The sequence below is a fragment of the Podarcis muralis genome, chromosome 13, assembly GCF_964188315.1.
Source record: "Podarcis muralis chromosome 13, rPodMur119.hap1.1, whole genome shotgun sequence".
Taxonomy (NCBI): domain Eukaryota; kingdom Metazoa; phylum Chordata; class Lepidosauria; order Squamata; family Lacertidae; genus Podarcis; species Podarcis muralis.
Genome location: NC_135667.1, coordinates 20936144 through 20950416, shown reverse-complemented (window position 1 = coordinate 20950416; position 14273 = coordinate 20936144). Strand labels below are relative to the sequence as shown.

The following is a 14273-nucleotide window of genomic DNA, read 5'->3' as shown; positions in this document are numbered from 1 at the left end:
CTCTTTAATCTGTTTATTCCTGCCCCATATGCTGCCCTTCTGAGCAGCGATTAAAGCAGATAAGCCGCTTTTGGCAGGGCCAGACGTGGAGCTGCCAGGGTGTTATTCTGACCTCTGTGGGTGCCGGCAGCAGCGGGCGGCTCCAGTCGATGTGCCACAAAAAAAGCCACCCCCACGCAGATCCTGAGCGATCCTATACCAGGAAGTCTTTATTGTACATGATTGCTGGAGGGGAGGGAGAGGTAAGGCAGGGCGTTGCACTGGGAAGCGACCTTCCGGGGTGTGTTTGAGAGGGATCAACCGAGCTGGTTGGACCAGTTGTGGGATAGATTTGATGAATGCAGCTGCCCGGTAATAAGGGATTCCTGCAGGGATTGGACTTTGCCAAGTGGGATGCTTGCCCTCCTCTTAGGGAGACGATCCAAGAACGCCCGCCTGCCAACCCACCCCTTGCCCTGCTCAGTCTCTTGTGCAAACAGAGGTTTGACCTCCCCTCCCAGTTCACACTGGGATTTGATGTTGAACTCCATACATTCACATATTCGTTGGAACCAGAGAGGGGAGGGCGACTCCATCAGCGTGACATCATCCTCACAAACTCTGTAAGGCAAACGTAAGAAACACATCAGTGCGGCTGGGGAGCGAGGCCCCAGAGACCTGGCTTCAAATCTACGAAGACTGCTGAGTGCTCCCTCGTCCTGACCTACCTCACAGGGCTGTTGTGCTTACCCAAAGGGAGATAAATGGCTGTGAAGGCCACCGCCTGCTCCTTGGAGATAAATGTGTAATTCACGTGTAAAATAATGATGCCCTGGTTGCCAATTTGCTACTGGGCCAGGTTCAGGTCTTTTGTGTTAATTCACAAAGTCCTGAACAACTTTAAGGACACCCAGATTCCATTCTCTCCACTTTGATCACTGAAACTTTCGGATGGGCACTCTTGGTGGTCCTCCATGCCCCCAGGATTTGGCCAACATTTACCAGGGTTTAGTGGCGCAGGCCCTGCCCTGTGGCACTACTTGCTCATGGAAGGTCAGCTGCAGTCATTCTTGCTCTCTTGTCTTTCAAAACTTGCATTAGTCAGACAGGCCTTTGATATTTTTACCAATGAGTTTTTATTCACATATTATTGATGTTTTTACTGCTGCTATTTGTAGTTATTTCAGTTTAGTAAGACGATAAACCTGTGCTGGACATGCATATTATTATGATATTATTCAACTATTTTGGGTGTATCGTTATTTGCTTAATGTTCTGTTTTGTCTAGCGCTGAATTTAATTATCTTTTTAAAGTTCTCAAAATATCTGTTTTTAACTACCTTCTATCAATAATTCAAATCATTGGACTAGATGACATGGGGGTCCCTTCCAGCTCTACAATTCTATGATTCTACAAAATGTTGCTGCATTTTGTAAACGGCTTAGATGTTCCATTAACATGGAGCTGTACGCAAATTTTGTTAAATAAATGAAATGAAGAAGGATGAGGGAGCACAAGACGGGGGCAGCCCTGGCCTGAGACCCTACAGAGTGTTTGCCTGCTGGGGTAGGCAATATTGGCCTGGATGGACAAATAGTATGGCTTTGGTATAAGGCATGCTCCTATGCTTGCTAAAGGCTGGCTATTGTGCCCTTTTTGGCTGGCAGTGAGCAGTCTTAAACAAATGAGTTTCCAGTGCAATCCAAACTGTGCAACAAGATAAGTCAGTTCTGTCACCTGGGGAAATTCTGCTTTTACATTTGCTGCTTCACCTGCATCATTTAGGTTACTTGTGCTGGAAGTTGGTTGTGCTGTCATAGTAGCCTGAAATATCCCCAGAATCTGTATTCTGAAATGACCTAGGTCCCGTTACCTAAGTTGTAAGGAGGAGGCCGCTGGATCAAGCCAGTGGTTCGCTTAGTCCAGCATCCTATTCTCAGGGGTCAACCTATGGGAAGGCCACAAACAGAACCTGAGCTCAACAGCACTCTCCCAGAATGGAATCCAGAAGCATTAAAGGTAAAGGTAAAAGGACCCCTCAACGGCTAAGTCCAGTCAAAGTCGACTATAGGGTTGCGGCACTCATCTCACTTTCAGGCTGAGGGAGCCGGCATTGGTCCACAGACAGCTTTCTGGGTCATGTGGCTAGCATGACTAAACCACTTCTGGTACAACAGAACACCATGACGGAAACCAGAGCGCATGAAAACGCCGTTTACCTTCCTGCCGCAGTGGTACCTAATTATCTACTTGCACTTGTGTGCTTTCGAACTGCTAGGTTGGCAGGAGCTGAGACAGAGCGATGGGAGCAGATCCCATTGTGGGGATTCGAACCACCAACCTTCTGATCAGCAAGCCCAAGAGGATCAGTGGTTTAGACCACAGCGCCACCTGCGTCCCTCCAGAAGCATTACTGCCTCCGACAGTGGAGGAAGAACATAGCATTCAGGGTCATTAAGTCTTGCCTGGTGTGTTGCGACAACTCCCACACTCTGTTATCTAGTGCCTGCTCATTAAATTAGTACCACAACCACCCTGCCAATGGGGTTGCAATCCAAAAACAGGGCAGGTGGAGCAGGGAGGCTGGGTGGTCCAGCTCCTGGTTTCCCCAGCACCACCAGCCCGTTTTGACAGGTGGGCTGTGTGCTACCACCTCCATGCAATTGGAGCAATCCAATAACTCTCTAACCCTATTATCCAAGCCCATTTAAGCCTATATCTTTTCAGCCTGTGCTCCTAAATCCCATCTCCCCAGACCTTTAAAGCTTTTAACCTCTCACCTTGTATCCCGATAAGCCTATAATCTCTTTCCATCAATCCTATATTCCCCGATTGCATCTCACCCTCAAAATCCACCGTCCCGTCTCCATTGACGTCGGCTTCCTTCACCACATCAGCAATCTCCCGGGACGTCAGCCGCTCGCCCATCAGCCTCTGCATGGCCTGGTACAACTCATCCAGAGTGATCTCGCCATCCCCGTTGGTGTCAAACTGGAAACAGGGAGAGGCATGGTAGTTAGTTGCGGTGAGAGTCAGCATGCTTAATCTGAACAGGAGCAAGAGGGCGAAGCTTAATGGCACAAGATGCAGGACAGAAGAGAGGAAGTACCTCTTAGTGCAGTGGTTCGTTAGCATATGGAACTCATTGCCACAAGATGCAGTGGCGGCCAGTTAACCTGATCCCATTTTAAAGCTAACGGAAATAGGATCTATCAATGTCTTTTCATCAGGATTAATGATAGGAGAGAAATCCAATTCAGTTTGCATTTAAAAGGTGAACTGGTGTCATTCACGCATGCCAAAAAAATAAGGAAACCAAAACGCAACCATCCTTTACAAAAGTCGCATTTCCCCAAATTTTGCAATGCCGCGCTCCAGCCAAGAAATTGTGCCAAAATGCACATACGAGGGTAAAGTGTGCATAGGTAAAGGTAAAGGGACTCCTGACCATTAGGTCCAGTCGTGGCCGACTCTGGGGTTGCGGCGCTCATCTTGCTTTATTGGCCGAGGGAGCCGGCGTACAGCTTCCGGGTCATGTGGCCAGCATGACTAAGCCGCTTCTGGCGAACCAGAGCAGCGCACGGAAAGGCCGTTTACCTTCCCACCGGAGCGGTACCTATTTATCTACTTGCACTTTGACGTGCTTTCAAACTGCTAGGTTGGCAGGAGCAGGGACCCAGCAACGGGAGCTCACCCCATTGCGGGGATTCGAACCACCAACCTTCTGATCGGCAAGTCCTAGGCTCTGTGGTTTAACCCACAGCGCCACCCGCGTCCCTTAAAGTGTGCATAGAGAAGCACATGTCAGTGAAAAATAATGGAGGAAAAATGCATTAAGGAAATATAAATATTAGTGAAATATTAGTGCTGTCCAAAAAAAAAAAAGGGAAGTGTACCAAAAGGATTTGCACCAAAAGGTTGATGGATTCTCATGAGAACTGAAAAAAAGAAGAACCTCGTAAGTAGAATGCTGAATTAGATGAGAGTGGCCACTTATGGACCACCAAAAAAAGCGGACACAGCTGTGAGTAAAATTCCGGTGTGGTAACATATGTATAAAAGCAAATTGATAAATAATAATTATTTAAATACAAATACAGTACACCTCATGATGTATGTGACCAGGTAACTTGTGTGCCTGTCTTATCTGCTTCCAGATGCCAACTGTTGATGAGCAAATTAAAGGGTCTTTCTCTCCCTTAAATCAGACGTGGACCAGACAGTCCTTCAAATAAAGGAACCCTTTAAATAGAGCACTGTTCCCCTCACAGTGCTTCCAGCAGAGGACTTCTGTGAAGTAAGAGAGATTGTCTAGACCTTTGGTCTGATCCAGGAAGTTTCTTCCTCTTTCTTCTCTTATTTTTTTATGGAACTAGCAAGGTTGGCAGAGAAGGGATAGTCATGGGGAGTGCTATGTCCCATCCCCAGCTTTTAGGGTGGGTGGGGATCAATGTTGTCTAGTTGGGGAATGAGAGGTGTTCAATTTTCTGGGAGGGAAAGGGGACATATGACAAGCTGGGATAAGTGAATCTGTTTTTCTAGTCTTAACCACTTCTCCACATTTCCGTATCAGATTGTGGAGCTGGGAATTAAGTCGTCGTGAAAATTCACCAGCATTTTAGTATGAATTTCTTCTAATGTGCACATTTACCAATGTAATTTTGCCCAACATACACATTTTTGCAAATCCATTTTCCCAAACAGAATGCACTTTCATATTTCATTTCCACTGACAAATGCATTTTTAACGCTAATTCGGGGAAGTGCGGGTTCTTAAGGGATGGCTGTTTGTGTATTGCTGCAGAAAGCGTGGTAGATTTGTTAGATTTGCCTTTGAATGAGAACGGAATCAGATTTCTGCCCCACCCCTGAGAACAAGAAACAAGGCTGAGAGAAAGAACTCCAAAGTCCTGTCCAACCCCAGCCCATCTTACCTCCTTGAAGGCATCCCTCATTTCCTGAAGTCCAATCATGCCCGCCGTCTCTGCCAGCAGCTTTGGGGTCATCATCTCCACAAAGTCCTCGAAATCCACGCGCCCTCCAACTGCAGTGACCACAGTCAGGTTAATTTCTTAGAAGACTCAGATATCTTGGTTTTCCCTTCAAGTTTCCTTACATATCCCTGATCAGCAGCCGGTTTGGGGCTGCATATACAGCATACGTTTAAAGCGGATGGTTTTCCCCTAGGAATCCTGGGAATGTAGTTTGCTAAGGGTGCTGGGGATTGTAGCTCTGTGAGGGGTGGACTACTGTTCCCAGAATTCTTTGGGGGAAGTCATGTGCTTTACAAGCTAATATACAAAAAAATTCAAACTAAACTAAAGAGATTAGATAGATGATAGATAGATAGATAGATAGATAGATAGATAGATAGATATCTCAAATGGGGGGGAGGGAACTAAAGAGAAAAAGAAAGTAAGATACATTAATAATAATCCTCATAGAATCATCATATGATCCTCATAAAACACAAAATTATAAATAGAACCCTCACTCAACATTTTACCTTAAGCTTCACACATATGGAGAGTTGAATCCTCCCAGCAGGGAGAGCTTCTCCTTCCTCAGTCTCTCACCCTGAGAAAAGCCACTTTGACCTGCCTCTCATACATGTCAGCTCCTTGTATGTATCTTCATTTATCGTGTGTGTGTGTGTGTGTATGTATTATATATATATATGTATTAATTAATATTAATTAAGACATACATCTAGTTAATGCTACTGGAGAGCCACCAGAAATCAGACATCACACAAGAAACCCAATCAAAAAGAAAGAAAAAATAGGGGGGGGGGGGCAAGAAAGAAGAGAAAGATAAAAGAGAGATATTTTCAGTTCCCTGTCTGCCAATTGTGTATATAACCATTATTCAGAGTATTTAACATACTGTATTGTTCGCTCTATAAGACGCACTTTTCCCTCCTAAAAAGCAAGGGGAAATGTGTGCGCGTCTTATTGAGCAAATGCAGGCTGCGCAGCTATCCCTGAAGCCAGAACAACAAGAGGGACTGCCGCGCAGCAATCACTCTTGCTGTTCTGGCTTCAGGGATAGCCGCGCAAAGCCTCTTCAACAACTTTTGATTCGGAATCTTTTTTTTCTTGTTTTCATCCTCTAAAAACTAGGTGCGTCTTATGGTCTGGTGCGTCTTCTAGAGCGAAAAATATGGTGTATACTCCAGAATCATTCTAGCTATGAATAATATCTATTTACTGTGGTGGTGTTGTTGTCGTTTTCCATCCTGTGGGATTGTCTTTTCCCAAAGTTGGTTGGAGGCCTGGGGGGAGAGGGGGGGACTTTTGGGCCTGTGCTTTCTAGGCACGGGACAAGCAGAATTGTGGGTGAGCCTGAAGTCCAGCCACTGCATCACACAGGAAGCTGCCTCACTGCTGCCTACCACCGGCTCCACACAAACCTCTTTCCCCTCTGAAATGGCAGAGAAGTCAAGGGCTGGTTGAATCCCAGGCAAGCTGACAGTGGCCATCCTTTATGTTAGAGCCAACACCCATTGGAGACCCAGGTAGTGATACCAGGACTCCTTCCCATCGTCAGCCTTCCCCAACCTGAGGTCTTCAATACGCTTTGGGCTACAATTCCCAGCAGCCCTTGCTTAGTATTGTTCATGGTAAGAGATTATGGGAGTTGTAGTCCAAGACTTTTGGAGGGCTGCTAGCTGAGGAAGGCTGCCTTGTATCTTCAGTCCAGCACCATTCTTTATTGAAATATTCAACCCAGTCCTCGGAGACCAGGCACTTACGATTCATGTTGATCTGCTGCGACAGTTCGATAAGCTCCATCTCAGTCGGCATGTACCCCATTGTCCTCATGAGGTTGCCCAAATCTTTGCAGCTGATATAGCCATCCTTGTCCTTGTCAAACTCATCGAAGGCCTCACGGAGCTCTGTTTTTGCAAAACGGGAGCAGCAAGAGTAGCAGCAAGGGTAGCAATAATAACCGAGTAAAGAAAACCTCTGTGTCATTGGTTTTCCAGGTTTTTACCTCAGGGAACACTTCCTCTGGAAGGCCTGCTGAGGAACCCTCTAGCACCTGCTGTGGAGTTCCAACATGTTCTAGAAGATTCTGGGTATGCTTTAAGGCAAGGGTATAGAAGCCGTGGCCCTCTACATATTGCTGGACTACAGCTCCCATCGTCCCTGACCATTGGTCATGCTGGCTGGGGCTGATGAGAGCTGTTTTCCAGTAATAAGATGGAGGGCCGTAGGTTCCTCATCCCTTTCTTAAGGCCTCACCATCATTCCACATGAACTGGGTGTGCAATCAATATCCCCTATGGCTAGGGATGGGCGCATCTGTCCATTTCACTTTCCCCCAGTTTTTTATTTTTCCAAACAGTTCTCTCCCTTTTCTCATCAGTTTGCCATTTTGTGCTTTTAAAAGGACCTCGAGAAAATTCACCAGCATTTTAGTGTGAAATTCAAGTAATTTCAAGTGTGAATTTCACGTGATATACACAGTTTTAATGAAATGTGGGTCAACATAGACATTTCTGCAAAGCGATTTCCCATGATATATGTCATTTTCACCAATATATACATTTTTATGCATACTTTACCCTAAAATATTTTTGTAAACATTATTTAGCTGGGGAACTACACTGCAAAATTCAGAGACGTGTGACTTATAAAGGAAGGCTGTGTTTCGGTTTGCTTGTTGCTGCGGAAAGTGCAAATTATGTAGGTTTGCCTTTAAATGCAAACTGGATTGAATTTCTCCCTCATCCATGTTTATATTAAACACCAGAGGAAGGTCAGTCATGGTTGGGAAACTCTTTTTATGGGAAGCTCAAACGTTACTGATCTTCCCATCAAAGAATCCCTCATAATCTTCCAAAGCAACTCAGAATTTCCCAGAACAATTTTTTAAAAAACCCCAAAGCTGCTGCTCAAAAGTATCACAAATGCCCATCCTACTTACCTTCGATTTCATCTGCTCCCAGTTCCCGCTCCTGTAAGGCAGATGTAAAGTCATCCATAGTGATACAGGCACATAGGAAGGGAGGAAATGAAGAAGTCTTGGTTCACAGTCCTCAACCTCACAAGAAACTACTCCTTCCCCCCGAACTGTAGAAAACAAGTCCCCCAAAGCCCTACTGCGAAACTAGTCTCTCCACCCAACCCTTCCCGACGCCCAAACAAAGGCTCCTCTTCCCTAAGGCCAATCGAAATAATTGCATCGCGCTGTCAAAAACACAGCAATGCTCCCGTTGAGTTGACAGCTCAATATTTACAGGCACACAGAAGGACAAAGTGGATCCAGCAATGAACTGGAACGCTGCCCAGAATGACAGAGCCAGTGATCACAGTGAGATGGAGGGACGGAGAAGTGGGGCGGCAGGGAGAGAGAAACCCTACACAATCCCAAAACTCAGTGACAAAACCCAGGAGGTGCAGAGCCCGTGGAGGAGCAACCATGTAGCTGCAGATGTTTGGAGAGAAAGAGAAAGGCTGAGACCATCTCACTGTGCTTTCTGATTCACAGAGACCCATCCCCGAAACTTCAAGCAAGTACAACCGAGGGTGAGTCCATGAGCTGGCAGCAGCTGAGGGCCTTGAGGATCACTAGAGATGCGTACACACCATATAGTTAAAGTACATTTCCCTCCCCGTAAGGAATCCCGGGAGCTGTTGTTTATTAAGGGTACTGGGCTCTGTCAGAGGTAAACTACAGTTCTCAGGTTTGGGGGAAGGTACGCTTTAAATGCATGTTAGGGCTGCAGCACACCAAGATATCATAATCTGCTCCACTACTGAGCCTGGGGTAGGACAGGACAGATAATTCATACTAAGGGGGAGGGAATTAAGAGATGGTTCACAGGACCCAGTCCCAGTTATTTTGCCTTAGACTCCCCGCCCCCAGTCTCCTGCGCCTTCCCTATTATAACCTTTTAAAAACAAAAGTTTGCTCACAAGATGACTGGGTGTGCTGCACCCGACAGTGCCAGCGACAGCCTCAGACACCCCCAACCATTTTAATTTGCCCGGCAGTTAATTTGTGCCCCCGTGGCCCTGTGCACCGAGTGTTTTAGTTCCTACCCAACGCCCCTGAGGCCAGCTTAGCCCCCGACTGCCTTTCTCTGGCATACTTTCCCAGCATTCAGAGACCCAGCCAGGTTATCTATTTGGCTGTGGTGGTGACAGAGAATAGGTTGTGAGAAGGGTACTCCCACAGGACACGCATACATTTCCCATCATGTCATTTTGACTGAAAAGTTGGGGCATGTTTTGGAAACCATCTAATAAAAAGGAAAAAAATAAGAAAACCCTGCCTGCCAGAGGCAAAAGGGGAACGAGAGATGGCAGCATGCAAGACGCGTTGCCTCTTTCAAACCAACACTCTAGAAGTTAAATCAAGCCCATAGAATTCCATCTCCCTCTTGCTTCTCCAACGCACTAGACTTCTCCTCCGGGGACCTGGATCCTCCAGAACACCATAAACTGCAAGCTGCCTTTGTGGAGCTGAGTCTGGAATCCTTGGGGCTCCTCATCCCACCGGGCCCCACTTTTGGTTAATTTCCCTTGCAGAGGAAAATGGAAACTCAGCCCTTGCCTTGGCTGACCGTTCCAGACCGTTTGCCCTGCCCACCTGGGCTGCTGTGCCCTCTTGCCCAGTCCCCCCCCCCCGCAATGGCCATACCCCCTGTTTCTCAGCAATCCCCTTGCGCAGGAAGATGCAGGCTGGTCCCAGGGTGTTCTGCATGGCGCTGAGTGCTGCGTGTCCTGGTCACCCTCCGTACGGTCCTTCTGACGCCTTGTCCCCTTTAGCAGAAGAAGAGATGGCTCTTATGGATGAGGATGTTTTATAGAGGGGAAAGGGGATTATCTCTCCCCCCTCACTTCTGATCCTCACCCCCGCTGTCCAGGCCTTTTTGTTCTGCTCCTGGCTGTGGTATCTGCAAAATAAATCCCTCCTCCCCTCCCCAGATTAACATCTGCCGCATGGTAAGAGCTGGCAGCCAGGACTCCTCAGGCTGGGCAGAGGAGCCAGAAGGGTCCAGAGAGTAATGGGATGGGGTGCAGGGTTCTGCTGCGGCTGTCTGGGAAAGAGGGAGTGGGATTTAGTGGCAGATTTGATCCAGAACTCTTGCTGGGTCATTCTGGGACACTTGAGACTCCTCCTGATGGTCGATTTATTTGTTTATTTGTTCTGATCTATATTACATTCACCCTGATTTGCTCACAGTGTGTTTATATGTCTTCCTATTAATCAGCCATTCATATTAGACTTTGCCATTCATTTTCCTGTCACTTTCCTAACTGCAAAAGTGGATTTGTTGCTCTAAGGCACCAGAGCGCTTTAATCCACTTCAATTGCACAAACCTAAATTTCCCAGTACTGTAAGCGCTTGGATCCCTCCCACAGAAAACTGAGAGTCTGGAGGCACCCCAAGGGCCAATGAGTGAGGCTGCCAGCATGCCATGCTTTGAAGCACATTGCTTCCCCCCCCCCCAAGAATCCTGGGGGCAGTAGTTTACACCCCACAGAGCAACAATTCCCTTTAAACAACTACAGTTCCTGGATTCCTTGGGGAGGGGTGATGTGCCTTAAAGGTATTACACACACACACACACACACACACACACACACACACACAGAGAGAGAGAGAGAGAGAGAGAGAGAGAGAGAGAGAGAGAGAGAGAGAGAGAGACTAGATTTCTGTGTAATTATAGTGCAGCGGGTTCTTTAGGGCAGCCATGTTATTTTATACAGTTAGAGCTAGAGTGCTTCGGGTGGGTTCAGGGGGACCCCCCACCCCTTTCCCAACCCACTTCCTTGGATATCTTTTCGCACAGGTTCTGCCTGTCACTGGGATGGGGAGACGGGATCAGGTTCACCTGTAGTGTACCTGGGTTAAGATGCAGCAGCTGTCTCTACCAGGGGGAAAAAGGTTGTGAACCCAATATGTGTTTGTGTGGGGGTGGATAAAGTATCTTTATAGAGGTATGGAGTGTGGTGGATGAAGAGCATTGGTGGGTGTGGATAGGAAAATAAAGAGCATTTGTCTTTTTAAAATGTAAAGAGCTTCTTGTTTTGATGTGTTTGTTTTAGTTTATTTCTACAAGTGGGAGTTGTGCTGAGATATAACCCTCACCAGACAGGCAATGCCTTGTAAGGAACAGCATGGAAAATGAAACTAGAACTAGGGACTGAAGCAATGCAGGGACTGCATTAGTGCGATTGTTAGGCATGTTCTATAGTCACTTTCGGACAGTAAAAGAGTTACCGTTCATCTACGGCAGACTCTGGCATTCATTAAACAGCAGCAGCAGCAGCAGCAGCGGCAGAGGCATCCAGTCAGGTATCAGGTGTGCCACACAATTCGGTCTGTTGTCTAGTGCATGAAATACGAGTCAAATGACCCCCATCTGTTCTAATTGATGCATTAATTAATAAATAAATTAGGCCTGCAATTTTCTTAAATTAATTGACTTGCACTAAGAACTTTGGACGGGCAAAAGAGCTGCCCCAGTTCTTCATAAATTAATTGTTAGATTAATGATAGATAGATAGATAGATAGATAGGTAGATAGATAGATAGATAGATAGATAGATAGATAGATAGATAGATAGATAGATAGATAGATAGATAGTTGTTTTAGGCAGGTGCTGGCTGCAAGAACTGGATGGCAGCCATAATTTTTAGAAAAGACATTTTGCAGTCTCCCATACAAAGGAAGGAACCTTTTCAGGGCAGGGAGTGGGTAGGGAGCAGAGGCAAATTTAATACCCCAAGTAAGAAAGATAATAACTGTAAGTATATAACTAGCCAGTGCTTTTTTTCCCTGGGGGGATGCAGGCAGAGCTGTAGCTGGGTGATCTTGCGCCCTGGCAGAACCGTCCCGATTCGCCACCTAGCCACAGACAAATTAGCTCTTCTTTCTGCCTCTCATCCAATTCCCCCTCCCACCCATTCAATTCACCCTCTATTTAAAAACCATTTCTTATGAGGCAATAATCAATATTTATATTTATATTTATGGACATATTTTTAGCCATTTTTGCACACACACACCCATTGCCTGCACCCCTGGCGGGGCCCCACCTCACCACCCCCTAGCTATGGCCCTGGACGCAGGGGTATGCATGCCCCTAAACATTTTGTGAATCTTTGTACTTTTGCCCATTAATTGTATTTATTTTTCCCAATTTGAACTATAAAATGGTGATTTTCTTGAGTCAAAATGAGAGTACCCCTAAACATTTTTTAAGGGCAGGGGGAAGCACTGTAACTAGCTAATATTTCTGGTCAATCTAGTCACTTAGCAGAGATGATATATTGATCGACCTGACCTCTGAGCAACTTGGGTTGTGTAAACATATCATAACATCCACAGTAGAACAAAATCAATTCAGTCCATCAAAGGCTTGTGGAGGAAGGTGAGTATTTACCTGGCCCAAAAAGGAGTCAGTGAGTGCGGCAAGAGTATTGTTAGCCCAGAAATGGAAACAAGAAGAAATTCCAACGAAAGAAGAATGGCAGACGAAATTAATGGACTATGCAGAATTGGACAAAATGACAGGAAGGATTCGAAACCTGCGGGACCAGAGATTTACAGAAGATTGGAAGAAGTATATGAATTATTTGAAGAGCAACTGTAATCAACAAATTACGCTAGTAGGACTACAAGAAGTTTTGTAAGGAGAAATATACGAAGTGTTACAAGGTAGAAAAAGATAGAGATATTGGTTATGAGTTTGAAATGTAATAGGGAAGATAAGAAATGCATACTTAGAGATTAGATTGGAAAATTTTCAGCAGGATTGATGGTAGTCAAAAATTTGAATAAGATGTAAAAGTATGTTTAATTACTGTTGAAAATGATATGTTAAATACACACACACACACACACACACACACACACACACACACACACAGTGGTACCTCAGGTTACATACGCTTCAGGTTACAGACTCCGCTAACCCAGAAGTAGTGCTTCAGGTTAAGAACTTTGCTTCAGGATGAGAACAGAAATTGTTCTCCGGCAGCGCAGCGGCAGCAGGAGGCCCCATTAGCTAAAGTGGTGCTTCAGGTTAAGCACAGTTTCAGGTTAAGTATGGACCTCCGGAATGAATTAAGTACTTAACCACTGTATATGTATATAAAAAAAGGAGTCAGTGAAGGCGCCAGGCAGACCCCACTGGAGAGAGGGTTCCACAGACAGGGGCCACAACTGAAAAGGACCTAGAATCATAGAACTGGTGACTTCGAAGGAACCCCGAGTCATTTAGCTCACCCCACCCCAGTGCAGGAATCCTGCCCACAGCCATCCCTGAGTGGGCTTAACCACCAACCTTCTGGTTAACAGCCAGACACACTGACCCATCTCCCTCTGAGCCTCCCATAGAGGAGGGAGCAGGAGACGGGCCTCAGATGAAGATCGAGGGGCCCAGGCAGGCTCCCTTCACATCTCCTTCCCACTCCATGGACAAAAGCCAACTGAATTGTCGGTTGAATCTTACTTCAATGGCGGTGGCGCTGTACTTGTGGGGTGTAGGCTGGCTTGGAAGACGTGTAGGTAGCATGACACAAACACTGCTGGGTGATCCCAGCGGCCCCTTCCAACTCCACAATTCTACCATTCTGTCTTCCCACACCTGGTCTACCGCCTGAGAACACCTCGTTCTGGCTAGGGGCCAGGCCATCGCTGTCCCAAGGGGAGGAGAAAGTGGGATGGTGGGACGTTGAGGGCCCTGCTCTCCTTGAGAACCTTTGGCTTCCCCTCGCGGCTGCCACGGCAACCAGGTGGGTTCTTCTTCCTTCTCCCTCATTGGTTGCTAGGAGCCGCTGCAGAACCCGAGAGAGAGGAAGAGAGAGGCTGGTGCCGGGATGAGGGGCAGCTGGGTTGGGGGGCAGCTGGGAACCTGGGGCATGAGGATGATGGGGCGGGGGGGTAATTTGCATAGCGGGAGAATGGCTGGTGGGGATGAAGGGCCTGCAGAAGGCGGACGGGCAGTGGGAGAGATGTGGGGAAAGGATGAACGACAGAGGGGCGGCAGGGAATGCTAAGGAGGGAGGACGCTGCCTTGCACTTTGTCAGGCTATATGTCCATGTAGCCCAGCATTGTCAACTCTGACTGGCAGTGGCTCTCCAGATTCTCAGGCAAAGGCCTCTCCCGTTGCCAGCAACCAGTCTTCTTAAAACTGGCGAGGCCAGGGATTGAACCGGGGTCTTTCTGCACACCAAAGCACTGAGCTTTGCTCCCTCCTCAGAATGTTGGAAAGGGGTCCAGAAGACTGGAATCTCAAAAACAAAACAACCCCTCCCAAGTGTCCCTA

At 46.8% G+C, this 14273-nt stretch overlaps 1 protein-coding gene across 2 annotated transcripts; it reads right to left on the bottom strand.

The window, feature by feature from the left end:
• Positions 1-183: 183 nt before the first annotated feature.
• On the bottom strand, positions 184-13703 carry LOC114582128 (calcium-binding protein 5). 2 transcript variants are annotated; one of them, XM_028702921.2, is made up of 7 exons: positions 13457-13703; positions 9632-9753; positions 7913-7943; positions 6735-6878; positions 4915-5024; positions 2824-2971; positions 184-600 (listed from the first exon to the last, which is right to left on the bottom strand). In XM_028702921.2, exons 2-7 carry the CDS (start codon positions 9692-9694, stop codon positions 575-577), a joined length of 522 nt encoding a protein of 173 aa, XP_028558754.1. In that variant the 5' UTR covers positions 9695-9753; positions 13457-13703; the 3' UTR covers positions 184-574. The 2 variants fall into 2 exon arrangements, with proteins under 2 accessions (XP_028558754.1, XP_028558752.1); XM_028702919.2 differs by lacking the exon at positions 13457-13703 and having other exon boundaries at positions 9632-10136.
• Between the last annotated feature and the right edge of the window lie 570 nt (positions 13704-14273).